Source organism: Erpetoichthys calabaricus, chromosome 5 (assembly GCF_900747795.2).
Source record: "Erpetoichthys calabaricus chromosome 5, fErpCal1.3, whole genome shotgun sequence".
NCBI classification, from domain to species: Eukaryota; Metazoa; Chordata; class Cladistia; order Polypteriformes; family Polypteridae; genus Erpetoichthys; species Erpetoichthys calabaricus.
Window position 1 is genome coordinate 237,283,288 of NC_041398.2, and position 26,565 is coordinate 237,309,852.

General features: G+C 39.4%; 1 protein-coding gene across 1 annotated transcript in view; it reads right to left on the reverse strand.

Moving 5' to 3' along the window:
- Nucleotides 1–26,565, reverse strand: part of LOC114652330 (uncharacterized) — a 161,152-nt gene that overhangs the window by 103,420 nt on the left and 31,167 nt on the right. The window contains exons 6-12 of the mRNA XM_028802674.2: nucleotides 21,428–21,527; nucleotides 20,209–20,252; nucleotides 19,426–19,503; nucleotides 16,947–17,143; nucleotides 5,572–5,636; nucleotides 4,550–4,656; nucleotides 2,510–2,618 (exon numbers count right to left, since the gene is read on the reverse strand). Coding sequence (XP_028658507.1) covers nucleotides 2,510–2,618; nucleotides 4,550–4,656; nucleotides 5,572–5,636; nucleotides 16,947–17,143; nucleotides 19,426–19,503; nucleotides 20,209–20,252; nucleotides 21,428–21,527 — 700 coding nt within the window. The remainder of the gene's footprint in view (nucleotides 1–2,509; nucleotides 2,619–4,549; nucleotides 4,657–5,571; nucleotides 5,637–16,946; nucleotides 17,144–19,425; nucleotides 19,504–20,208; nucleotides 20,253–21,427; nucleotides 21,528–26,565) is intronic.

Below are 26,565 nucleotides of genomic sequence, written 5' to 3' on the forward strand. Positions count from 1 at the left end.
TAGATAGATAGATAGATAGATAGATAGATAGATAGATAGATAGATAGATAGATAGATAGATAGATAGATAGATAGATAGATAGATAGATAGATAGATAGATAGATAGATAGATAGATAGATAGATAGATAGATAGATAGATAGATAGATAGATACTTTATTTTTAGATAGATAGATAGATAGATAGATAGATAGATAGATAGATAGATAGATAGATAGATAGATAGATAGATAGATAGATAGATAGATGTGAAAGGCACTATATAATAGATAGATAGATAGATAGATAGATAGATAGATAGATAGATAGATAGATAGATAGATAGATAGATAGATAGATAGATAGATAGATAGATAGATAGATAGATAGATAGATAGATACTTTATTAATCCCCAAGGGGAAATTCACATACTCCAGCAGCAGCATACTGATACAAAAACAACATTAAAGAGTGATAAAAATGCAGGTAAAACAGACAATAACTTTGTATAACGTTTATGGGGTGGAATTGAAGAGTCGCATAATATGGGGGAGGAATGATCTCCTCAGTCTGTCAGTGGAGCAGGACGGTGACAGCAGTCTGTCGCTGAAGCTGCTCCTCTGTCTGGAGATGACAGTATTTAGTGGATGCAGTGGATTCTCCATGATTGACAGGAGCCTGCTCAGCGCCCGTCGCTCTGCCACAGATTTGTACTAACTTTAGGTTAGCAGAACAGTAAGACAAGACATTAGTGTCAGCTCTAGACATTCCTTGATATTTGTATTTTAAATTAGATTGCTCACATTCTCCTAGTGTACCTTAAATTAATTGCCAACTCCAAATTTACTTTGTGAAAATTAATATATTAATGTGTGTTTTTTGCAATGGGTTAACTTTCCATTCAGGACAGTTTTCTGTTTTGTTCTATTACTCCTGAGAGGCACTGACCAGAAAGCAGGAGACAGAGCTGGAGGTGGCAGAGTTAAAGATGCTAAGATTTGCATTGGGTGTGACGAGGACGGACAGGATTAGAAATGAGGACATTAGAGGGTCAGCTCAAGTTGGACGGTTGAGAGACAAAGTCAGAGAGGCGAGATTGCATTGGTTTGGACATGTGCAGAGGAGAGATGCTGAGTATATTGGGAGAAGGATGTTACGGATGGAGCTGACAGGCGAGAGGAAAAGAGGAAGGCCTAAGAGAAGATTTATGGATGTGGTTTGAGAGGACATGCAGGTGATGGGTGTAACAAAACAAGATGCAGAGGACAGAAAAATATGGAAGAAGATGATCCGCTGTCGAGCAGCCGAAAGAAGAAGAAGAAGACTCCTGAGAGAGGCCCTGGCTGCCAGTAACATATATGTATTATGATGAGTAATCTTTTTGTTTATTCTTGATCGCCTGTATTGTGTGCAATTTAAGTATATTTTAACCACACACTTGATAGGCTGCGTCGATTTTGGCAGCAGTGAATCCAAGAAAGGTTTACAGGGCAGACAAAAGTCTGTTTAAATTAATATGGTGAAAGCCCTGTGAAAACATGCCAACTTAACTTAATAGGTGCCCATTAGCTGGGTGTTCAATAAACTAAGAAATACTACATTCATTTTTAGCTGCAGTAAGTTTGTCTTGGGTACTTAATGCACTTCCATTATTCACTTATGTGCTGAAACAAATGAAGTTTTCTACAGGGTGTCCATTAAGTTCATGTGCAATTTAAAGTAGTTGTAACTTTGTAAGTATATGTGATAGAAGGAATTTGTAAAAAGGATTAGAAAGCTTGATGTTTCTAGTTTTTTTTTTCTCTTTAGAAGTTTTATTTTTGCCGTATTTGGGGAACTGAAAATCCCCACATGAGTCTGTTGAACATGAAAGAGATTCTCCCAAAGTTAATGTGTGGTGTGCATTGGGAAAAAATCGAGTCATAGGGCCATTCATTTTAGAAGGGCGGGTTGTTAATGGTGATAGCTATTTAGAAAAGCTGCAAAAAGACTTTATTCCTCGACTTGAACAATTAGGACTGATAGAGAATACAGCGTTTCAACAAGATGGTGCTCCTTGTCACTTTGCTTTGCATGTTAGACAGTTTCTACATGAGAAATTCCCTAACAGATGGATTGGAAGAGGTGGACCATTTTCTTGGCCTCCACGTTTGCCAGATTTGACTCCATTGGATTTCTTTTTATGGGGACGTGTGAAAACAAATGTTTATTCAACCAAACCTCGATCTGTAGAAGACTTGCAAGCTGGGATAACTGATGTGATTGCTGGTACTACTGAAAATCAGCTTGAAAATGTTTTCTAGAACTACAGAATCGTATTCGCCTTTGTATTAGTAATGATGGTGGACATGTTGAAAATTAACAAGAACAATCAAAAAAGTAAGTGTTTCTTCTTTCTAATCCTTTTTACAGATTCTTTCTATCACATATACTTACAATGTTACAACTATTTTAAATTGCACACGGACTTTCTGGACATCCTGTACTTCACAATATAAAATGATAAAATACTTGTAAACTAAATCTTACATAATCTTTTGTATTTGCATGTGGTCCATAAGTATCTTCGGAGCCAAGCACTTGTAAATTTACAGCAGTGAAATCATCAAGCCCAAGCTGCTTAAATATTCTCCGTGTTCTAGGAAGAAAAACATAAAAATAACCTTTTAAGTGCATTTCTTTAAATGATAAATGAAAGGAGCTATACACACTGCAGGAAAATAATAGACAGAGATGCAATAACACAGACATACAGTATATACTCACACACAGTTAGTACATACAGTGGTGTGACAAAGTAAGTACAGCTCACAAAAATGTTTGTCTTCTTTATATTTTTGCACAAAATTATATTTGATTGTCATATCAACAATACTAACAGATATACGGTGATCTAACTTTAAAGAATTACAATGTAAATGACATTTTGCACTCATTTGTACCACAGGTTGTGTATCTTTAATTCAAAATGCCTGGGATCAGAAGTATTTCAGATATTTTTGGAGTTTGGAGTATTTGCATATACATAATGAGATATCTTAGAAATGGGATCCAAGTCTAAACAGAAAATTTATTTATGTTTCACATACACCCTATACGCATAGCCAGTAGGCAGTTTTATATAATATTTTTAATTTTCAGCATGAAACAAAGTTTATGCACAGTACCACGGGCAGAATACCTGTATCAACTATAAAACAACAGCAACAACAAACAACGGCAGGCTTTCAGTTTCCACCGATGATGCTATGTTTTGAATAAAAGGTGACTGTACACAGAAAATAAGCAAAAATCAGAGTGAGTAACGCATATAGGCCAGTGGTTGATAACAAACTGGCACTAACAGAGTATCAGACCCAATGTTCCTCTAAAGCCTTATGAACTGTGCTGCTGATCCACCACCCCCACCGAAAGGGAAGCATTTTGGAGGTGTACCACAGCTGTTATTGCCCTTTGGTTATGCACCTGTGGCTCCCAAAATTCTACCAGGGACTCAACAAATGCCACCACCACTTCATCGTTGGTATGTCAGTGTGCCACTTCAACTTCACATGTTATTCATATTCACTCATCAGTAAAAAAAAAATAATTAGGAGCCCTAAACTGGCAACCCACATATGGGTTGGAGACGGTGGCACTGACCAGAAAGCAGGAGACAGAGGTGGAGGTGGCAGAGTTAAAGATGCTAAGATTTGCATTGGGTGTGACGAGGATGGACAGGATTAAAAATGAGGACATTAGAGGGTCAGCTCAGGGTGGACGGTTGGGGAAAAAAAGTTAGAGAGGCGAGATTGTGTTGGTTTGGATATGTGCAGAGGAGAGATGCTGGGCATATTGAGAGAAGGATGTTAAGGATGGAGCTGCCAGGGAAGAGGAAAAGAGGAAGGCCTAAGAGAAGGTTGATGGATGTGGTGAGAGAGGACATGCAGGTGATGGGTGTGACAGAGCAAGATGACGAGGACAGGAAGATATGGAAGAAGATGATCCTCTGTGGCAACCCCTAACGGGAGCAGCTGAAAGAAGACGAAGAAGAAGATTGGCAAGTGAAGTCAGCTGTGAAATTTTATGCTTCAAATTTTGGAAAACTTTGGATTTTGAAATTTCAAATTAGGGGTACTCAACCTGTATTAACGTCAACAGAAATGCAATTTTCTTAACACACAACTACCTTTATCAATGCATCCAATGCCTAAAATTAGAATTACTGTAGGTGAATCCAAGCACGAACAGATGATTAGAACATTATTAGAGGGGACCTTAGAGGGATCTCCCTTATTTAAACATCAGAAATCTGTGGTGTGGTTTGGTCTGCTATTTCCTATAGACAGGATATTTCAAATAGCTCCCTTCCAAGGTGTTTCTTCATCCACTATGAAATAATTTCCGATTGTATGTTCCTAATCTTGAATTATCAAGCAAATATATGCCATGAAATCCAACTTGCAACTTGTGAAAATGACACTGATAGCCTGGTTAGCACCTACAGCACCAAAATCCACTCTGGTTCCTTTCAGGTCAACCAGGTACCACAATTAATAAAATATGCAAAAACAGATTGAAACTATGTACCTCTTTAAAATACTTTCTGCTGTTCGTCTTCCCTTTTCCACCGACCTTGGGCCCCCCACAGGACACACTGCTGTGGCTCGGTATCCATCCATATAGGTGGCACAAACCTTTGGATAAAGAGAGAAGAATTAAACAGGTGCATGCATGAGCAGCGTATACAAATACCGTATAAAACAAAAACATTTTCTGCATAGAAAACTTCAAATTAAGAATTTCTACCAATACTATTAAAGATAAATACTAAGTACAAAATTAAAGATAAATACGGCTATACTTCCTTAGAAGGCTGGTGTCCTTCAACATCTGCAATAAGATGCTGCAGATGTTCTATCAGACGCTTGTGGCGAATGCCCTCTTCTACGCGGTGGTGGGCTGGGGAGGCAGCATAAAGAAGAAGGACGCCTCACGCCTGGATAAACTGGTGAGGAAGGCAGGCTCTATTGTAGGCATGGAGCCGACAGTTTGACATCCGTGGCAGAGCAACGGGCGCTCAGCAGGCTCCTATCAATTATGGAGAATCCACTGCATCCACTAAACAGTGTCATCTCCAGACAGAGGAGCAGCTTCAGCGACAAACTGCTGTCACTGTCCTGCTCCACTGACAGACTGAGGAGATTGTTCCTCCCCACAAACTATGCGACTCTTCAATTCCACCCGGGCAGGTAAATGTTAACATTATTCAAAGTTATTGTCTGTTTTTACCTACATTTTTATTACTATATTAATTTAATATTGTTTTTGTATCAGCCATGCTGCTGCTGGAGTATGTGAATTTCCCCTTGGGATTAATAAAGTATCTATCTATCTAAATAATAACATTAATAAGTTTAGTGTATTTCTTATTAGAGCCACAAAATGTTGTTAAAAATTTAATCATATCTTTAATTTATTACAATGGACTGGTCAAGTGACTGACCAACCACACTAGACTAGTTCATCTAAAATCAATTGTCACTAAAAAGAAATGTCACCTTGTACAGTTTAAAAACAAATTGCTTACTGAGTGCTGTATTACTGGGTACCTTGTAGCTGTTTGAGGGAGAGGAACCCCTTGCACCCTGCACTCGTACAGCTCCACCGTCAATACCTGTTTAAAAAAAAAAAAATGTCCCATAATATTTAAACAAGGCTCTACCATAACAGCAATGCTCTCTGTTTAAGTAAGGCATATCATTTTATCTGGTTAAAGCTCTTCCATAATAGTGAAGCTCTCTATTTTGCCTCCTTAGCATTATGTTTGACCCTGGAAATACGAGCCAAAAACATCAACAAGAAGAAATGTTATTTTGTGCAACAGAAACATGTAAAAACCAAAACGTCAACATAAATACAGTAGAAAGGTATGTCTGGTGCCTACTGTTATACTGATGCAGATTCAGTACACACCCTTCACGTGACATGTTTTGAAGCCAACAACAACGCACTTCTCAATGTCGCAATTGGGACAGTAGAAGCATGTTTCTTTGCAGCCTTTTCTTATAAATATTTTTTCTGTTATTTGCACACAAGAGGGTTGAATGTCAGCACCTGATCCACATGGTCGATGCCACCCATTGCGCCATTGTAGGCTAACACAAGAAGGCTTAGTGACTTCTACATTTTCCCTGACACGAGCATTGACAGTTGCTACATTCAGAACAGTGCTTAGGGGAGCCAACATCCTTCTTGTCCTTCTATTTGGTCGCAATCATTTTGCCTTTTTGTCATGTAGCTATCCACCATGATGAAGCTTCATGCGACCAAGTTCACTTGGCATATCACACAGTGGCATATGCATCAGTTTCATTATCCGTATCATCTTATCTGATGACCAATTCCCGTCATTATCACTATTGTTTGATTCGAGCAGTGGTTCTGCTTCAGTTTTTGCTAAAACTGCCTTTACCACTTTTGGCTTGGCATTATGTTTTTACGTTGGAAGCTTCGCTCAATTCATGAATATTGATGAGTTACCTTAGAGTTACCGTAAAATGGTAGAAAGCATAGAAATATTTTTTTTTTTGCAGCATGATGTTATTTCATAGCAGCAGAATACTTATTCAGGCTTAACACTATATAAAGCATATCATTACACGTCACCCCGAGTCTTGGGTTTAACCATAATTGCATGAATTCTGATCCTGAGTCAAGCTCAGGGTTAACGTCAAGGAGGTTAGGTAAGACATACTGTTTATTTATTAAAGCTCTTCCATAACAGTAAAACTCTCGATTTAAGTGAGACACATTGTTTTGTCTGGTTAAACCTCTCTATTTAAGTAGTGCACATTATTTCATCTGGTTTAACATTTGACATGCAATGTGAGCATTTGCACACATTTTCATTGGTAAAAAAAAGAAACAGCCCTGGGTTTGCTCTTGTTTGGTTTTAATTGGCGACAGAAATTGACTAGGTGCAATGGTAATGTTGTTTGCCAGATTTTTCCCTCAAAATGTCCTGTGTGGCCAGTTTACACAGACTTTTTCCCCCAGTGCCCCATGATGCTTTGTAAGGTCAACATGACATCACAGAGCTTTAGCAGCCATGTTTGATGGGGGTGTCACTACCTCATCTGCACTGTACATGCACAGAACTTTCATGCATGAGCTCTGTAAACGTAATGCATCTCACATTTTATGGTGCTGCTCGATCTACTTTGTGTATGCCCAAATAATTTATGGTGTATAGACACATGCATGATGTCACTACTCATTAGGTATTCCAGATGGATTTACACCCTTCACGCATTATAAAAAAAAAAAAAAAAAAAATTGCAGTATTTTCATTTGAGGGGTACATGAGCTGACCATAATGACAATATTATGATAATATTGTTCTGCATAGATTCATTGTACATTGTGTATACCTGGATTCGGTATATTATAGTCCTTGCTATTTAGTACAGAACGAGTAGTGACAGGGATAGCACATAATGCTGATTTCTTGCATCACAGGCTCTCTGGGTGTCGGTCGTATTGATAGTAGAGATAGAGTGTTGTGAATTTCAAGTATTGTTTTGTTTCAGGGAGCACAGTGACACAGTTGTTAGCACTGCTGCCTAATAGCTCAGGATACGTTTTTGGCCACAAATTGGTCCAGCATAGTTAGCAGACACATTTCTAGCTCACAGGGACACTCAGAAGGCCATTGCAACTTTAGAATCCATTCAAAGCTAGTTCAGTTTCTTCTTTCTCATTGACTTCACAGGTTTCACTGAGTTGCCTATATTCCCAAACATTTCCACATTTTCATCAAACTTAGGGTGAAGCAAATTCTCATCATTATCATCTCTCTTATTATAATAAAAAAATCTTCGGAACAGAGACGAGACGTGACTTTCTCAGAGAGACACTTTCATGTCCCATGAAACGAGACTTTGTGCCAAGAGATTAAACCATGCTCGGGGCTGGAAATAAAAGACAACAAGTAGATGACAAAGTAGAATGTCGTAAAGAATTGAAAAACAGCGTGATGCATATGCAGAGTAGATTAGAGATAATGGAAGTACGAAAATTTGAAAGTCTCAAAAAAATGATAGTAAAGATTGCATTAGCGGACATTGGGAAGAAGATCTCTTAATCAATATATCAGAAAAGGAGTGGAAGGTAGCAAAGCAGAGAATTCACTCGAGCTCCATATGTGCAAACCATAGAATTATTCAACTAAAAATTATGTATCAAGCTCATCTGTCTTGCTTAAAACTGTCCAAAATGTTTCCAGGGCAAGATGCAACCTGCGAACGCTGCAACCAAGCACCTGCCTCACTGGGTCACATGTTCTGGGCCTGCACCAAATTAACATCATTTTGGACAAAAATTTTTAAGTGCCTTTCAGACAGCCTTGGGGTCACAATCCCTCCTAACCCACTAACAGCTGTGTTTGGTGTTCTTCCAGACAGACTTGAATTGGAGAAGGACAAGCAAACAGTGATTGCATTCACTACACTCTTGGCACGCAGACTTATTTTGTTAAATTGAAAGAATCCTAATTCTCCTCTTATAAGTCAGTGGGAAACCGATGTTTTATATTATTTGAAATTGGAAAAAATCAAATTCTCAGTTAGAGGATCTGTACAAAACTTTTTTAAAACCTGGCAGGATCTGATCAATATTATTTTAGAATAAGTGACATAACTATTAATTTAATTTAATTCCCTTCTCCATCTCTTTTTTATATATATATTTATTTCTCCCTTTCTTTTGCTTATTGTTGTCTTATTAAAAAGCCCTCAGCAATTCTCCTTCGGCTAAGCTCTCCTTCTCAGGGGTGGGGTTTGATCGGTCTTCAATTTTGTTTGGTTATAAATTGATCTATTTGTATGGAATGATTACAATAAAAAATAATAAAAAAAAAGATCGCATTAACCCAAACAAACGGAAATTACTACTTAGTGAAATAACGGAACAGTGAAAAGAGATCGAATATAAATCGGAGACTTGTAGATCGTCTAATTCGTGTTGCCATTAAGGAAAAGTAGTGTTTCTTCCCAATGAAGCAGCGTATCCGCGAGAATTAAAAGATTTGTTGTTTGGTGAAAGTAAAAACTCGCAAGAGAAAATTTCAAGCCCCACGAGACAAAAGTTTATGCAAAGAGATTTTGAAAAGTTTTGCCCACATCTAAAACATTTACAACAACGCACACGGCTCAAACATTTCTCATTTGTGTGAATGCTATTGTCAGACACAGTTCGTGTAGAAAGAAAGAAACAATACTCACTTACAGGCAGTTATACGTTGCGTTGTCATGATGCAATTCCAAACATGGAATCAAAATTTAATGCAATTATTGACAAAAAGGTAAAAGCGAAAAGAGATTGAATATGTGGACAGAGGTGATATGACAGAAGTATACAGATGATGTCTGGGGGAGAAAAGAGACAAGGCAGTGAGACAAAAGGACAGCTGCTGTACAGGCTTTTACATGTTCGAAGCGCTGCACAAGATGCAGATCACGTGGCACAGTAGCAGCAGCTGATCGAGCAAAGAGAAGGTAAAAAAAACCTATTTGTTTCCCATCGTATCACCGTTTAAGAGGGGTTTTGGAGGAGCGACCGTGTCTCCTTGGGGTGTGTCCAGTCCCCCTCTTCACAACGCGAGCGGTAGAGACGAAAAGCAGCTGGCACACAGCACAGGCTAGGGGGGTTGGCAAGAGACGCGAGCAGGGGGCAAAGCCCCCTAGTTTGTTATGTAGTAGAAAAACCCATACAAACACAAGAAGAACATGAAAACTCCCTACAATCAATAACTAAGTGCAGGATCCTTAGAGTATCTGCGCTAACCAATATACCACCATGCTATCCTGATAGGATAAAGAACAAAACAAATGTAACAATTTTTGCAAATTTCTCTTTATAATCTAATATATAAAGCTTAATGTGTGTGTGATTGTGTCTCTCTGTCTGTTTGTTCTTTATACAATTTCACACAATCTGGCACACATATCCCACTTTGCTAAGAAGAGACAGTATTTGGACCCAGAGGATGCCTTTGGTGTATGTGTCTTGGGCTGCGGGGTTCCTGCTTATTACAGTGACTTTTAAGGACATGCCATTTCCCACATTTTGAGCCCTGAAATAAATTAATTACATTTGTCTATGGGAGCGTACACTTTAAGAAACACTGCTGCCAGTTCCATTAAATTGCCAGTAACTTTCTTTTAGAATTTTCTCTGGACATTCTATTGTTTAAATATATAAAAAAAGTCAACTAAGGTCAAGAAAATGACTTCCAAGGAAGGATACAGCTTTGTGGAAATTAAAAACCAGACGCCATTCTACTGCTGTAGCATCCCTGTCGTAAACTGACATTTTGTTTTTTCATTTATTCATCAAATCAAAAATCAAAACGAACATTTACAGAAAAAAAAAAAACGATGGCAATACTGTAATATGAATTTTAAGAGACTCAATTATTACTTAATAAGATTTAAAGCAGTAAAATAAACACTGCAACAGAAAGAGACCATCTTATCCTTTTGTAGTGTATATGTGAAGTTCAATGACCCTCAAATTGTTTAAAACAGTATCTTAGCACACTTTCCATCTGGCCTGTTTAAGCCGGACAACTTGAAAGTTCACAGTTAAAGTTCAGTTAGAGTCCACATGTGCCTTGCCAGGTTCATTTCAAGGCAACAGTTCATTCAAAGGCCAGTCAACAGTTTGTGTCGGCCACTGGGAGTTCAGGACAATCAACTGTGCTACACTTGATAGAGCAATTTTTGCAAAATGTAGACAGAAGCTTATATGACGGATGGAGCTTCTTCAAAACTGTACCCTTCAGGCAGGGAGAGCAGTGCAATAATGGACTTTGACACACAAGACTTCCACCTCCATCCCAATATCTGACTCACTGTGTGACCCTAAAAAGCTAATTTAACCTGAATGTGTCCCAACTATAAAACACTGGGGATACTAAGCGCCTTCAGAAAGTACTCAGGCCTGTTAACTTTTTACACATTTTGTTATGTTGCAGCCTTGTGCTAAATCATTTAAATCTTTTCCTTCTTTAAGCAACACTTAATACCCTAGGAATGGCCAGGCAAAAACAGGAATTTAGAAAAGTTTGCAAATTTATTAAAAAAAAATAATAAAATAAAATATCACATTGAGACAAGCATTCAAACCCTTTATTTTGGCAGCCTGGACTATTCTTGGGTATGATGCAATAACATGCAATGTGAATTTCCCCTTGGGATTAATAAAGTATCTATCTATCTATCTATCTCTAATAAGCTTCATACACCTGGCATTGGGGACTTTCTGACATTCGGATCCTCTCAAGCTCTATCAGGTTGGCCAGCTATTTTCAGGTCTCTCAGAGCTGTTCACATGTCTGGGCATCTGACGGGCCCACTCAAAATCATTTACAGAGTTGTCCCCAAGCCACTCCAGTGCCATCATTCTTCTGTTGGAAGGTGAACCTTTGGCCAGCCTGAGGTCCAAAGTGCCCTGGAGTATCTTTTCATTAAGGATATCTCTGTACTTTGCTCTATTCAGCTTTCCTTATTCCTCACAAGAGTCTCCATGTCCCTGTACCTGCCACCGCCATGCTTCACTGTTGGAATATTATTGCGCATTGATCAGCAGTCCCTGGTTTCCTCCAGAATTAAGGCCAAACATTTCAAATTTGGTTTCATCAGATCAGAGAGCCTTGTTTCTCAAAGTCTGAGAATCCTTCAGGTACAGTCATATGAAAAAGTTTAGGAACCCTTCTGAATTCTTTGGATTTTTGTTTATCATTGGCTGAACTTTCTTTTAATATATGACATGCCTGATGGAAACAGTAGTATTTCAGCAGTGACATTACGTTTATTGGATTAACAGAAAATATGCAATATGCATCATAACAAAATTAGACAGGTACATAAATGTGGGCACCCCAACAGAGATATGACATCAATACTTAGTTGAGCCTCCTTTTGCAAATCTAACAGCCTGTAGACGCTGTCCTCCTATAGCCTTTGATGAGTGTCTGGATTCTGGATGGAGTTATTGTTGGCCATTCTTCCGTACAAAATCTCTCCAGTTCAGTTAAATTTGATGGCTGCCGAGCATGGACAGCCTGCTTCAAATCATCCCATAGATTTTTGATGATATTCAAATCAGGGGACTGTGACGGCCATTCCAGAACATTGTACTTCTCCCTCCGCATGAATGCCTTCGTAGATTTCGAACTGTGTTTTGGGTCATTGTCATGTTGGAATATCCAACCCCTGTGTAACTTCAACTTTGTGACTGATGCTTGAACATTATCCTGAAGAATTTGTTGATACTGAGTTGAATTCATGCGACCTTCGACTTTAATTAGGGCCCCAGTCCCTGAACTAGCCACACAGCATGATGGAACCTCCACCAAATTTGACAGTAGATAGCAGGTGTTTTCCTTGGAATGTGGTGTTCTTCTTCCGCCATGCAAAGCACTTTTTATTCTGACCAAATAACTCAATTTTTGTCTCATCAGCCCAAAGCACTTTGTTCCAAAATGAATCTGGCTTGTCTAAATGAGCATTTGCATACAACAATCAACTCTGTTTGTGGCATGAGTGCAGAAAGGGCTTCTTTCTCATCACCCTGCCATACAGATGTTCTTTGTGCAAATTGCACTGAATTGTAGAACGATGTACAGATACACCATCTGCAGCAAGATGTTCTTGCAGGTCTTTGGAGGTGATCTGTGGGTTGTCTGTAACCATTCTCACAATCCTGCTCATATGTTGCTCCTGTATTTTTCTTGGCCTACGAGACCTGCTGGTTTTAACAGCAACTGTGCCTGTGGCCGTCCATTTCCTGATTCCATTCCTTACAGTTGAAACTGACAGTTTAAACCTCTGAGATAGCTTTTTGTAGCCTTCCCCTAAACCATGAGACTCAACAATCTTTGTTTTCAGATCTTTGGAGAGTTGCTTTGAGGATCCCATGCTGTCACTCTTCAGAGAAGAGTCAAAGGGAAGGAAGCACAACTTGTAATTGACCACCTTAAATACCTTTATATCTCATGATTGAACACACCTGTCTATGAAGTTCAAGGCTTAACAAGCTCATCCAACTAATTTGGTGTTGTAAGTAATCAGCATTGAGCAGTGACAGGCATTCAAATCAGCAAAATTACAAGGGGACCCACATTTTTGCACAGCCAGCTTTTCAAATTTGATTTAATTTCATACAACAAAATACGGCTTCGCTAAAAATCTTTGTTCGAAAAACACCCCAGTACTCCGATGTTCCTAGGAAATGAAAGACACTGTTAGCTTTTTTATTGAAAGTAGTCAATTATTATGCAGGCTGAGGGGGGTTTTTCATATGGCTGTATCTTTTTGAGAACTCCAAGCAGGCTTCTATGTGTCATCTGTTCACTCACTCAGATTAGTAGAGTGTTGCAGTGGTGGTTATCCTCCTGGAAGTTTCTCCCATCATCAGACAGGTTATTTGGAACTTAGGCAGAGTGACCATCTGGTTCTTCCCTTCTCACCTGATTGCTCGGGTTTGGTCAGGCAGCCAATTATGGAAAAGTCACGGATGCTCTTAATGGTTTTCACATTAAGAATTATGGAGGCCAATGTGGTCAGTGCTGAAAAAAAAATTTTGTAGCCTTTGCTAGAACTGTGCCACAACACACCCCTGTCTCTGAGCTCTGCAGGTCATTCCTTTGATCTTAAGGCTTGTTTTTTGCTCAACTGTAAGATCTTCTACAACAACAACAACATTTATTTCTATATCACATTTTCATACAAATCAAAGTGCTTTACAGGATGAAGAAAGAGAAAAAAGACAAAATATAAAAAATAAATTTAGGCAATACTAATTAAAAGAGAATAAAAGTAAGGTCTGATGGCCAGAGAGGACAGAAAAAAACACTCCAGATGGCTGGAGAAAAAAAAAAACAAAATCTGCAGGGGTTCCAGGCCACGAGACCACCCAGCCCCCTCTAGGCATTCTACTTAATACCTACACCTCGGAGTACTGCACCCTCAACCCATCCTTCTGCTGATACCAGCATAGGAGACAGTTTCTCCCCATCCACAATTACAGCAGCCCAGGTAAGCAGAGAGTTGAGGAGACTTCGTGCCAGCAAAGCAGCAGGTCCAGATGGAGTATCGCCACGACTGCTGAAGGTCTGTGCATCGGAGCTGGGGGGTCCTCTACAGCGCATCTTCAACCTGAGCCTGGAACAGGGGAGAGTCCTGAGGCTTTGGAAAACATCTTGCATCACCCCAGTCCCAAAGGTATCACATCCTAGTGAGCTGAATGACTTCCGGCCTGTCGCTCTGACGTCACATGTGATGAAGACCATGGAGTGGCTGCTGCTTCACCACCTGAGGCCACAGGTCCATCACGCCCTCGACCCTCTGCAGTTCGCATACCAGGAGAAGGTGGGAGCGGAGGATGCCATCATCTACATGCTACACCAATCCCTCTCCCACTTGGACAGAGGCAGTGGTGCTGTAAGAATTATGTTTCTGGACTTCTCTAGCGCCTTCAACACCATCCAACCTCTGCTCCTCAGGGACAAGCTGGCAGAGATGGGAGTAGATTCATACCTGGTGGCATGGATTGTGGACTATCTTACAGACAGACCTCAGTATGTGCGTCTCGGGAACTGCAGGTCTGACATTGTGGTCAGCAGCACAGGAGCGCCGCAGGTGACTGTACTTTCTCCGGTCCTGTTCAGCCTATATACATCAAACTTCCAATACAACTCAGAGTCCTGCCCCGTGCAAAAGTTCACTGATGACACTGCTATCGTGGGCTGTATCAGGAGTGGGCAGGAGGAGGAGGAGTACAGGAACCTAATCAAGGACTTTGTTAAATGGTGCGACTCAAACCACCTACACCTGAACACCAGCAAAACCAAGGAGCTACAGGTGGATTTTAGGAGACCCAGGCCCCTCATGGACCCCGTGATCATCAGAGGTGACTGTGTGCAGATGGTACAGACCTATAAATACCTGGGAGTGCAGCTGGATGATAAATTGGACTGGACTGCCAATACTGATGCTCTGTGTAAGAAAGGATAGAGCCGACTATACTTCCTTAGAAGACTGGCATCCTTCAACATCTGCAATAAGATGCTGCAGATGTTCTATCAGACGGTTGTGGCAAGTGCCCTCTTCTACGCGGTGGTATGCTGGAGAGGCAGCATAAAGAAGAGGGACACCTCATGCCTGGACAAACTGGTGAGGAAGGCAGGCTCTATTGTAGGCATGGAGCTGGACAGCTTGACATCTGTGGCGGAGCGAAGGGCGCTGAGCAGACTCCTATCAATTATGGAGAATCCACTGCATCCACTGAACAGTATCATCTCCAGACAGTGGAGCAGCTTCAGCGACAGACTGCTGTCAATGTCCTGCTTCACTGACAGACTAAGGAGATCGTTCCTCACCCAAACTATACGACTCTTCATTTCCAGCATGGGTCCTCCCTGCGTGGAGTTTGCATGTTCTCCCCATGTCTGTGTGGGTTTCTTTCCACAGTCCAAGGACATGCAGGTTAGGCGCACTGGCGACCTTAAATTGTCCCTGGTGTGTGTGTATGTCCTGCGGTGGGCTGGCACCTTGCCCGGGATTTGTTGGCTGGGATTGGCTCCAGCAAACCCCAGTGACCCTGTGTTAGGATATAGTGAGTTGGATAATGACTGACTGACTGACTGACTTCATGTATTACTGTGATGTAATGGTGCCCAGTTCTTGAGTGATGCTGTGGCAGGTTCTGATGCCCTGTTATCCAGAAAGAAGTGGGGCAATAGTGTTTTATGTTGTTTTACATATAACATTTGCCCTATTCGTTGTTGAAGTGTCCATCCCATTTGATTATCTACTGCCATGTATTTTCTGCAGAATTATGAATAACATTTTTAGGCTCAAAAAGAGGTTTGGGAATGACAGCCACAAGTGAAGTATTCTTACTATCAAAATTTCTACCGAACAACTAGCGTGCAGACGTTACAGCAATGTTATTCTTGTTCTACTTTACTTGGATTCATTTCTCAAAAGCAAAAATACAACACTAAAAAGTTGCCACTTTGACCTGGGCCATGCAGTTTGAGAACATCTCAATAATTTACTTGTGGAAAATAATGTGAGTTGTAAAAGTACCATTGAAGCCAAAAAGAAATGGAGGAAGTCAAAGGCTCAGACTGACATGGCTAAGTATCAATAACCTTCTTGCGTCCTTTTCTTCTGCCACCATCAATGCTAAGGTGAGGTTCTATCAAACCAGACTTAACAGCACCAACGACACACACTCTCTGTTCTTTGATTTGCAGTGCAATCCCTTGCTTAACTGCTGGGAAGTTTAATATTTCATAAGAACTGGAACAACAACCAGCACAACTGGGAGTCTAAACTTAGCAATAAAACAATGACAGCCCAAGTGGGCCTGCTATCACCCCCCAAGTCAGACTCATCAGTCTGTATGCAGTATAGCAAATGTAAAGCCACCTGGGAAGAAATGATCAAAGTAGTAAAATAAGCCCATACATTTGCGTATACATCACTCATAGCTACAAATCAGATAATACAATAAAATTATTTTCTAGTTATAATATTGTATGACTGCTTTCATATGAATTGAATGATTTAACTTCACTGCTTCAAAATACCTATGAAAGGTAATAATTACAGTGGAAGGAGGAAGAAAAGGTACAGAAAAAAACAAAAAGAAAAGTGTCTTACATTTGAAGTGCACGGCTCACTATAAACCACACTTTGTGTTTTATCAGCTGACGTTTATTAAGTGCCTTTAATAAAAGAGTGGATCTTTCTAAATAGAAAACATGAATGTATAAATCAGGATTTTATCTTTCCCAAAAGCACCTCATGAAACAATTTGACCACACGACTGTTGCCTTAGTTTACATATTTTGCCTCATATCGTTTCTTTCACAAATGCATTATTTACTGCAGTTTAATGACTCACAACTGACCTGGAATTTCAGTAATGGTAGCCTGGGAAAAGTCACACGTGACATCAGGAAGAAGATAACAACTTGGGTCTCCAATTTCATACACCAACTGTTCTGCTACAGTGCCAAATGACACAAGACCACCCGTCTTTGGAGGTTTCGACAAAATGAATGTTCCATCAGACGAGCATTCAATAATTGGGAAGCCTATATTATCCCTACAATAAAAAAAGAAAAAGATCATTGGTATATTAAAAGTCTTTTTTTTTTTTTTTAAGTAAGATTCACATGTGAAAAGAATCAATCAGTTAAATGCACTTAAGTCAAAAACATGGAATATATTTTACTTCTTCTATTCTTTGTCAAAAACAAATTGATTAAAAGGCTACAGCATTACAGAACACTACATGAACCAAAGTTGTGTGCTTGTTGTAGTTTTCAGCAGTTTTATTTTGAACATTTCAGAATGTTCTCAAGATGTACTATTTCAAAAAGTGAAATCTTTGGTTGTTCGAAACATGGCTAGCCATGGTCAAGTAAGGTTCTACTGTTAGAGATGTCAATGCAATCCTGTGGCTGCTCCAAGCACATTGTAAACATGAAGGACATTTTCTTTGAACTTAAACACCTCATTCTAGCAGCCTGGTGCTCGTCTAAAGTATTATGGAAGAAGAAATAGCAGCAGTTTTAGAAAAGCATCCTCTAGTGACTAGGACTCTTATACAGTAACTAGCTTAACAGCGCTATTGTGCCCCCCAAAAACATTTGAAAATTAAATTAATGAAACTGTACTGCTGTACGCATTTAACCATAGTCAATAAGAGACAACATGAACAAGACAGAGTGGCATGTCAGCAAACAGCAAGAGCCAAACTGTACAGGGCATACTGGAGACCATGGCGATTTGGCCCCTACAGTTGTGTAAATATTTTGGTGAGTTCACATTACACTAAAAAAAAAAAAAAAAAAAAACATTTTGCCATATCCACTGGGGGCAGATGCATCATACAACAGATTACTCCTGACTGTGAACGGCACCACACAGTGAGCAGTTTTGGGATACCTAAGCAAATATTTATGAGAATTCTAATTGTCTGGTCTGTTTTGTAATTTATCACAAATACTATTGAGAGCAGTGAGCCCTCCCTGCACCCCACCACAGAACCCAAAAAATAAAAATAAAAGGCATGTATACTGAAAAACTGCTATTAATGCAAGGGCAAGAACTGACACAATTAAAAAATATCCCTGCCTTATTATTTTTTGTCCCATCCACATAATTTCAGCCACAAGAGTTTTGTTAATAGTGCAAGTGCGTCTGTATGAACCGTCATAAACACAGACTGACGTCTTTTATAAGTTGTTACTATAAATGTTTACCATCTAAAACAGCACGGGAAATTCCTACAGTGACTAATTTGGATAAAAAGTTTCTTTGTAAATCTCATACTTCATCTTCTGTTTTACAACAGATTTCAGTTTTTGATTTTTAATAACCGTTAAAAAATGTTTTTACTTTGTCGTTACAGGTTACAAGTTTAATAACACATTGGTGAGACCTCGTCTGGAGTCCTGTGTGCAGCTTTGGTCTCCAGGCTACAAAAAGGTCATAGCAGCACTAGAAAAAGTCCAGAGAAGAGCAACTAGGCTGATACCAGGGCTACAGGGGATGAGTTATGAGGAAAGATTAAAAGAGCTGAGCCTTTACAGTTTAAACAAAAGAAGATGAAGAGGAGACCTGAGTGAAGAGTTTAAAATTATGAAGGGAATTAGTGCAGCGGATCGAGACGGTGACTTTAAAATGAGTTCATCGACAACACGGGGACACAGTGGAAATTTATAAAGGGTAAATTTGGCACAAACATTAGGCAGTTTTTCTTTACGCAGAGAACTACAGACACTTGGAGTAAGTGCCCAAGTAGGGACTTTCAAAACTCAACCTGATATTATTTTGGAAGAATTACATGGAGAGGAATGGCGAGCTTTGTTGGGCTGAACAGCCTGTTCTCATCTAGATTCCTCTAATGTTAAAGGTGAATCTATGACACAAGAAAGTGTGCTGAAAGTGAAGGGGTCTGAATATCTATCTATCTATTTTCCAAATCCGCAGCATATATGAGCTTTCAAAGGGACTGAAAGGGTTGTCAGGGGAACATTGCTGATGTTTTATACTTAAAGTGCCCTCTATAAGGTTTGGGATGAGACCCATTTTTCCTTGATTTAGTCCTCTGCTCCACAGTTTAAAATTACAAATCAAACAATTCTGACATTGCAATTAAAGTGCACATTGCAGACTTTCATTTTAGGTTATCTGCATACATTTCGTTCACGCCATGTAGAGATGACAACACTTTTTCTGCTTGTTCCCCCCCATAGTCCCAAACACTATGGAGAGCCCTGTATGTTAGGAAAAGAAACCAGGGAAGGTAGCCATTAGCTCAGATATATTGTTGAAGCAAGTGACTTACAAAATAATATATAAATTAGAATATTCTCATACCAGGCTGGCACTTTATGCCAATCTGTGAATATCCCTCCTGTACTTTGAGATCCACACTCAATCAAGTGTCCTGCAAGACTAAGAAACAAAGACAGTCACATTAGAATACACACCTTAATGTGAAACTGTTCAAGTAAAGATAGAAGTTGTTTAAATGGCAAGCACAATCAATTAATTAATCAGCCATCTTTATAATTTTGCAACAACAAATCTTCGTATATAAAAAACATAACAGAATTAGAAGTCACTGTTAATTCTGATGTAAAGGTAAATCCATCCATCCATTATCCAACCCGCTATATCCTAACGGGGATCTGCTGGAGCCAATCCCAGCTAACACAGGGCACAAGGCAGGAATGAAACCCCGGGCAGGGCGCCAGCCCACCACAGGCACACACACCCACACACCAAGCACACACTAGGGATAATTTAGGATCGCCAATGCACCTAACCTGCGTGTCTTTGGACTGTGGGAGGAAATCCATGCAGACACGGGGAGAAGATGCAGACTCCACGCAGGGAAGGCCCGGGAAGCAAACCTCTGGCCTCATAACTGCGAGGCAGCAGCGCCACCACTGCGCCACCGTGCTGCCCGTAAAGGTAAATCAATTATTTCAAAATGTCCATGTCTTTAAATACTAAACTGTCAAATGGTGTTTGTTTCTCATTCTGACAATTCAATTAGTCATTAAAGTTTATGAATTGTTTGCATTGTCTATTGTAGTTTATTTAACTTTTGATTTGCTAACTTTACTAGAACATCCACATTAATGATTTCTTTACCTGCCAGCTGCCAAAAGGTTATATTGTTGTGGTTTCCAGCCAAACTGTAATCAAAACAAAAGCAAATTAAATAAAATTCAAATTCAAATTCTCTTTATAATTCTGGGGTATTGAGTGTTGCTTGATGAGGGGAGAAAATTAATTAAAATGATTTTAGCACAAGCCTGCAACATAACAAAATTCGAAGTGAAGTTGTTTGAATGTTTTTTGAACCCAATGTATATATAACTGCCTTATAATATTTTTAATTTGCTGAAGAATCTTAAAATAAGCTTCAGGAAGTGTTTTGGTAGACCCTCAGTATTTCTGGTTTAGAATATTTCTTATTATCAAAGAGGGGAAAACAACACAGATACATGTAGTTGTACTCAATACCATTTCAGTTTTTATAAATACACCCTATAATAAAAAAAACAAAACAAACTTTGAATCCCTTTAATCTTCCACGGGGATTATTATACCAAAGCACTGTAAACATGTGTACATTACCTTATAAGATGCATAACATGCCTGTACTTAGCAGTGAAAGACTAAACTGTAGAGCTAATGGAAGAATGTTTAATACAAATAATATCTGAGACCGTCCCCGCTGACTGTAGATGGTTTTCCACTGCTGTATACAACTGGATTTGGTTTTTGTAATAATCATTTGTCATTCCAAAGGAAAAGGGGAAAAGAAAATTCTTTTTCTCTTTTACATTTTTAGTTATATTGGCAGTATCACTTCATTCTTAACTTAATAATAAAATAATTTTTGAATAATGTATTCATTTAATCTTTTAGATTAGCTGTATTCTTCTCATTCGCGTAGGCCTTACTGTGAAAGCCATGCATTTCCTTTCAAATTTCACATTTATATTTTACCGGCAGGCACAATTTGGATTATCCTGAGGGTGTCATTTAACGTACTTACAGTAGATACCAATTGTAATAAACCTCACTCGTAAAGCACAGGGAGAGTGATTAATGTGACAAGCTCTGTGTAAAATTAAGTCTGGTTTTTGGCCTAAATTGCTCAAGAATACTCAGACAGTTAATGTTGAAAGAATTTGAAAACATAATAACAAAGCAATGAACTCTCTGCAGTATTTCCAAACAAACAGAAGGCTATTTAACACAAAATGTTAAGCATTACCAATTTATAACATGGACGCTGACTTGCTGGGATGGTGCTTTTTAAACACAAATAAACAATTACCATTCTGCAGACATATCATACCGAATGCATGAGTGGTCCCAGCACTAACCCACTGTCGACACATCGTCCGGTCACCACAATATCAGCTCCGAGGTCCAGGACTCTCTTTATAGGTGATGCACTAAAATCAGGGAGAGTTAAAGATATGTTATTTAAAAATACTATTTGCTTTTTGCACCTTTAAATTAGCATCCAACCAAAATGATTGTGACATTTTACCTCTATGATAATTTATTAAATATGAAAGAAACATTCACACCAACAAAGAATAAAGGCACTGCAACATTTTACATTAAGGCAGTTGTTTTTGTGAGCTTGAGAAAATGGATACCTTCAGAAATGACAAAAGAGCTTTAGAGGTGGAATCATCATGAATACGCACCACATACAGTACTGTCAGGAATAGATAGATAGATAGATAGATAGATAGATAGATAGATAGATAGATAGATAGATAGATAGATAGATAGATAGATAGATAGATAGATAGATAGATAGATAGATAGATAGATAGATAGATAGATAGATAGATAGATAGATAGATATGAAAGGCACTATATAACAGATAGATAGATAGATAGATAGATAGATAGATAGATAGATAGATAGATAGATAGATAGATAGATAGATAGATAGATAGATAGATAGATAGATAGATAATTAATCCCAAGGGGAAATTCACAATAATAATAAATAAAGCAGTAAAGAAAAGAAAATGTTGAAGAAATGGCTATAGTCCTATCATAAACTACATGAACATTTTGTACAAGCAGTTTTTATCATATACTAACGTGAACAGCTAACCACACTAAAGGAAGAACAAGACAAATCTTCTGCAGCTCATAAAAGGTACAAAAGAGTTTATTGCATGCATCAAAGATACAGTTGAAGTCAGAAGTTTCCATACACTTGGGCCGAATTCATTAAAACTCACTTTTTTAACCCCTAACAAACTATAAATCTGATATATCGTTGAAGAGATCTTCTCTGTGCAGGGCAAAAGTAATTTTTTCCCCAACAATGTTCACAGACCTCCGAGTATTTCACTTTTTATTGACCATATCACAATTCCAGAGGGTTACAAATTTACGTACACTTTGTTCATATTTGGTAGCTTTGCCTTTAAATTGGTTAACTTGAGCCAAACATTTTAGGTCGCCTTCCACAAGCTTCTTACAATAAGTTACTGGACCTCTGGTCCATTCCTCCAGACAGAACTGGTTTAACTGGGACGGGTTCGCAGGTCTCCTTGCTTGCAAATGCTTTTTCAGTTCTGCCCACAAGTTTTCAGTCGGATTGAGGTCAGGGCTTTGTGATTGCCACTCCAAAACCTTGACCTTGTTGTCCATAAGCTATTTTGGTACAGCTTTGGAGGTCTGCTTGGGGTCATTGTCCATTTGGAAGACCCCTTTGTGACTGAGCTTCCACTTCCTTGCAGAGCTCTTGAGATGTTGCTGGAGTATACCTAAGTAATTGTCCTTTCTCAAGTTGCCATCTATTTTGTGAAGTGCACCAGTCCCTCCTGCAGCGTAGCCCCCCAGCCCATAACATGATGCTACCACCACTATGCTTGACAGTCGGGATGGTGTTCTTTGACTTGCAAGTCTCACGCTTTTTCTTTCAAGCATAATGGTGGTCATTATGGCCAAACAGTTCAGCCTTGATTTCATCAGACTTTAGGACATTTCTCCAAAAGCTAAGATCTTTGACCCCATGTGCCACTGCAAACTCGAGTCTGTTTTTTTCATGGTGGCTTTGGGGCAGTGGCTTCTTCCTTGCTGAGCAGTTTTTCAGGTCAATATCAGACTCGTTTTACTGTGGGTATCGGTACTTGTCTACGTGTTTCCTTCAGCATCTTCACAAGGTCCTTTGCTCTCGCTCTGGGATTGATTTGCACTTTTCGTGCCAAAGTAGGTTCTTCTCTAGGAGATAGAAGACGTCTCCTTCCTGAGCAGTATGACAGCCATGTGGTCCCATGCTGTTTATACTTGCATATTATTGTGTTTACAGATGAACATGGATCCTTCAGCCATTTAGAAATTGTTCCCAAGGATGAACCAGATTTATGGAGGTCCACATTTTTTTTCTGAGGTGTTGGCTGATTTCTTTTGATTTTCCCATTATGTCAAGCCAAGAGGCAGTGAGTTTGATGGTAGGCCTTAACATACATTCACATATAGACTTCAGTTAAGCTAATTGGCTATCAGAAATAATTGTCTAATTGCCTAACAGTTTGACATCATTTTCTGGAATGTTCCAAGCCGTTTAAAGGCACAGTTAACAAACTGTATGTAAACTTATGACCCACTGGAATTGTGATACGGTCAATAAAAAGTGAAATACTTGGAGGTCTGTGAATATTGTTGGAAAAAAAAAAAGACTTTTGTCCTGCACAAAGTAGATGCCTAATTTATAGTTTGTTAGTATAAAATCTGTGGAGAGGTTAGAAGGTGAGTTTCAAAGAATTCACCCTAAGTGCGTGGAAACTTTTACCTTCAACTGTAAAATCCAGAGTGGCGGTGAATTTATGGTATTCCTGAAGTTCAGAAAAGCAACAATGTGACCAGAGGTTATGACACTTTAGAACATTTAGGCGGTTTTCTTAGAAGCTATTTATGAGTACTAATTTTTCATTTCTCTCTTTCTTTCTTTGATGGAGGAAAGATGCAGGACACTAAGAACGACTAAATATCTTCCATTTGACTTTGCAGAAGTGATGGAGCTATATAAAGTGTGTGCTCAAGTTCGTTACCAGTCCTTACTATGCCGATACTCTGATATACCCCTGAAGGCGTGCCGGCCCCATTTAGGACAGTCTGTACAGACCACCATTGAATAAAAGAACTGGAGATCTGCAATGGGGAATTGTACATGGGGTTGTAGCAGTTAATTCTGTTTTTGTCTTAAATTAACCCCAACACCCGGCTGGGACACCCTGAATATGGAAAGACAGGGGGAAGAGAGTATTTGTAAGACCATTTCTCCCCCGGACCGACAAAGGACAGCCCCCTTGGCTTGCAGCGGAGCCAGGGGTCTTGAGCATAGAAGCTCAGTCCTGTTGGGGCCTGTGGCCACCTCCAGGGGGTGCATGGACATTTGCAGGGCCCTATTCGACTGGAAGAAGCTCGTTTGGCACCTAGAGTCCTTCTGGGTGTCCTATAAAAAGGGGCCGGTCACCAGAAGTCAACCGCCAGAGTCAGGAGGAAGAGGACAAAGCCTGAAGAGGAGTGGAGGCGGAAGGAGTGGCAGCAAAGGGGACCATGTTGGGTTGTGTGCTTTATATACTGTGCTGTGGAGAGCGTGTGCTGGGTACTACACCTTGTCTCCTGCCTGTCTGTGTCGGGGTTAGGGCGGCTGTACGCACCCTAGGCTTTCACACTGTGCTTAGCTGTGTTTTTAATATTTGGGTGTGTGTTTTAATGATCAGGTTTTTATTTATGGTGCGTTGCTAACTTGAGAGCAAAAAAGATTGTTAGGCTAGGAAACTGTTTATTGGGTCAAGCTAAGCTTGCCATTTATGCTACTAGGAAGGAAAACATTGAGAGAGACAGTGGGATTTTACAGCAGTTTACTCAGAGTGTGGAATCTCCTTCAGCCTTGTGTTGACTGGAGTTCTGACAGTATCTTTTGGGCTCTACAGTATCCACTCATGGACCTCAAAGTTACATTATCTGTAAGCATCCAATCATTACTAATGAAGTCTGGAAAAATTCAGGTCCACCATCTAATAGATATTGAAAAGTGCTGACGGTTCAGCTCTGTGAAGATGGTGGAGGTGTTGAGACTACACTCATTGAGGCAAGCTAATCAAATGCTGCAAATGATCCATGACAAGTAAAATCTCTTTTTGGAAATTTCCATGCTAGAAGAGACGAGCCCGGGTCCAATGAAGGATTTCCTGATGTGACCGTGGTACTGGCTGTCTTGGAACTCGAGGATACTGAAGTCATGTATGGATGCCATCTACATTAGACAATGTGGGGAAAGAGCTGTACAGAATAAGGATGCTGTTGAGCACAACACCTGAGATACCCTAGACGAGCAGACTAGGGGGGGCAGCAGAGACAACGGGGCCAGCTTGGTGGAACTTGAACAAAAGAGCTGGTGATTTGCAATGGCGTGTGCTGCATGGGATCATTGCTGTTAATTCCTGTGTTTCATTGATTGATCCTTCAGTCACAGACAAATGTCCTTTTTGTGGAAACAGAGAGAGAGACTGACTTTCACCATTTTATTTTCTGTATTAGACTTTAACCCTTTTTTAGATGTTCTAAACTCTGTTTTTAGTGTTCTTAACTTGCCTTATAATGAATGTGTACTTATTTATGATTTTACCAGAAACAAGAATAACCAGGATGAATGTCAGATTAAGACCTTCCTCATTGGACAGGCCACGCTGGCCATTTATAAATCAAGCAAAAGGAAAATCAAGTCAAATACTCAGTGGGACATGTTAAGGATATTTCATGGCCTTGTGAAAGCCAGAGTGTATACAGAATATAAATTCTACAGTATGACTGCAATTGTGTAAAGATGGTGTGTTCATGAGGCAATTTGTAAACCTGAGAGTAAAGAGATCATTTTTTCTGCTTTCATATTCTGTATCTTTCATCTTTTGAATTCCAGTTTTCATTATCTCTAACCTGCTCTGCATGTGTTTGGCCCCTTTGTTTTTTAACCTCTTTATGATGTTTTACTTTGTTTTCTACTCTTTTATTTCTGACCTCGCTTTGTCCTACTTTTTTTTTTTTAATGACACCTGGTCCGTGGTGATTATTTTCTCTTTTTCGAGTAATAATTTCCGTTTATTTGCGCTACTGCGATCTTTACTTTTTTTTATACTTTCATATTCTGTACCTTTCTCCACATTTGTATCGCGCATACGTTTTTTTTTTTTGATCCTTTCGAATTCCACTGCTTTCATAATCTGCTGTGCATGTGTATAGCGCCAATGTTTGTGAACATCTTTATGAAGTTCTACTTTGTCTTTTACTCTGTCTTTTAATTCTGAGCCCGACTGGATGTGCTTTGTTTCAATTCCACTTGTTATGGGCTGATAATTACTTTCCTTATTTTCTGAATTTGTACCTAGATTATTTTTTCTTTTTTGCTCTTTTTTCTCTCCAACGCTTTTGAGTCTCTTTTCTCCGCGCTGCTT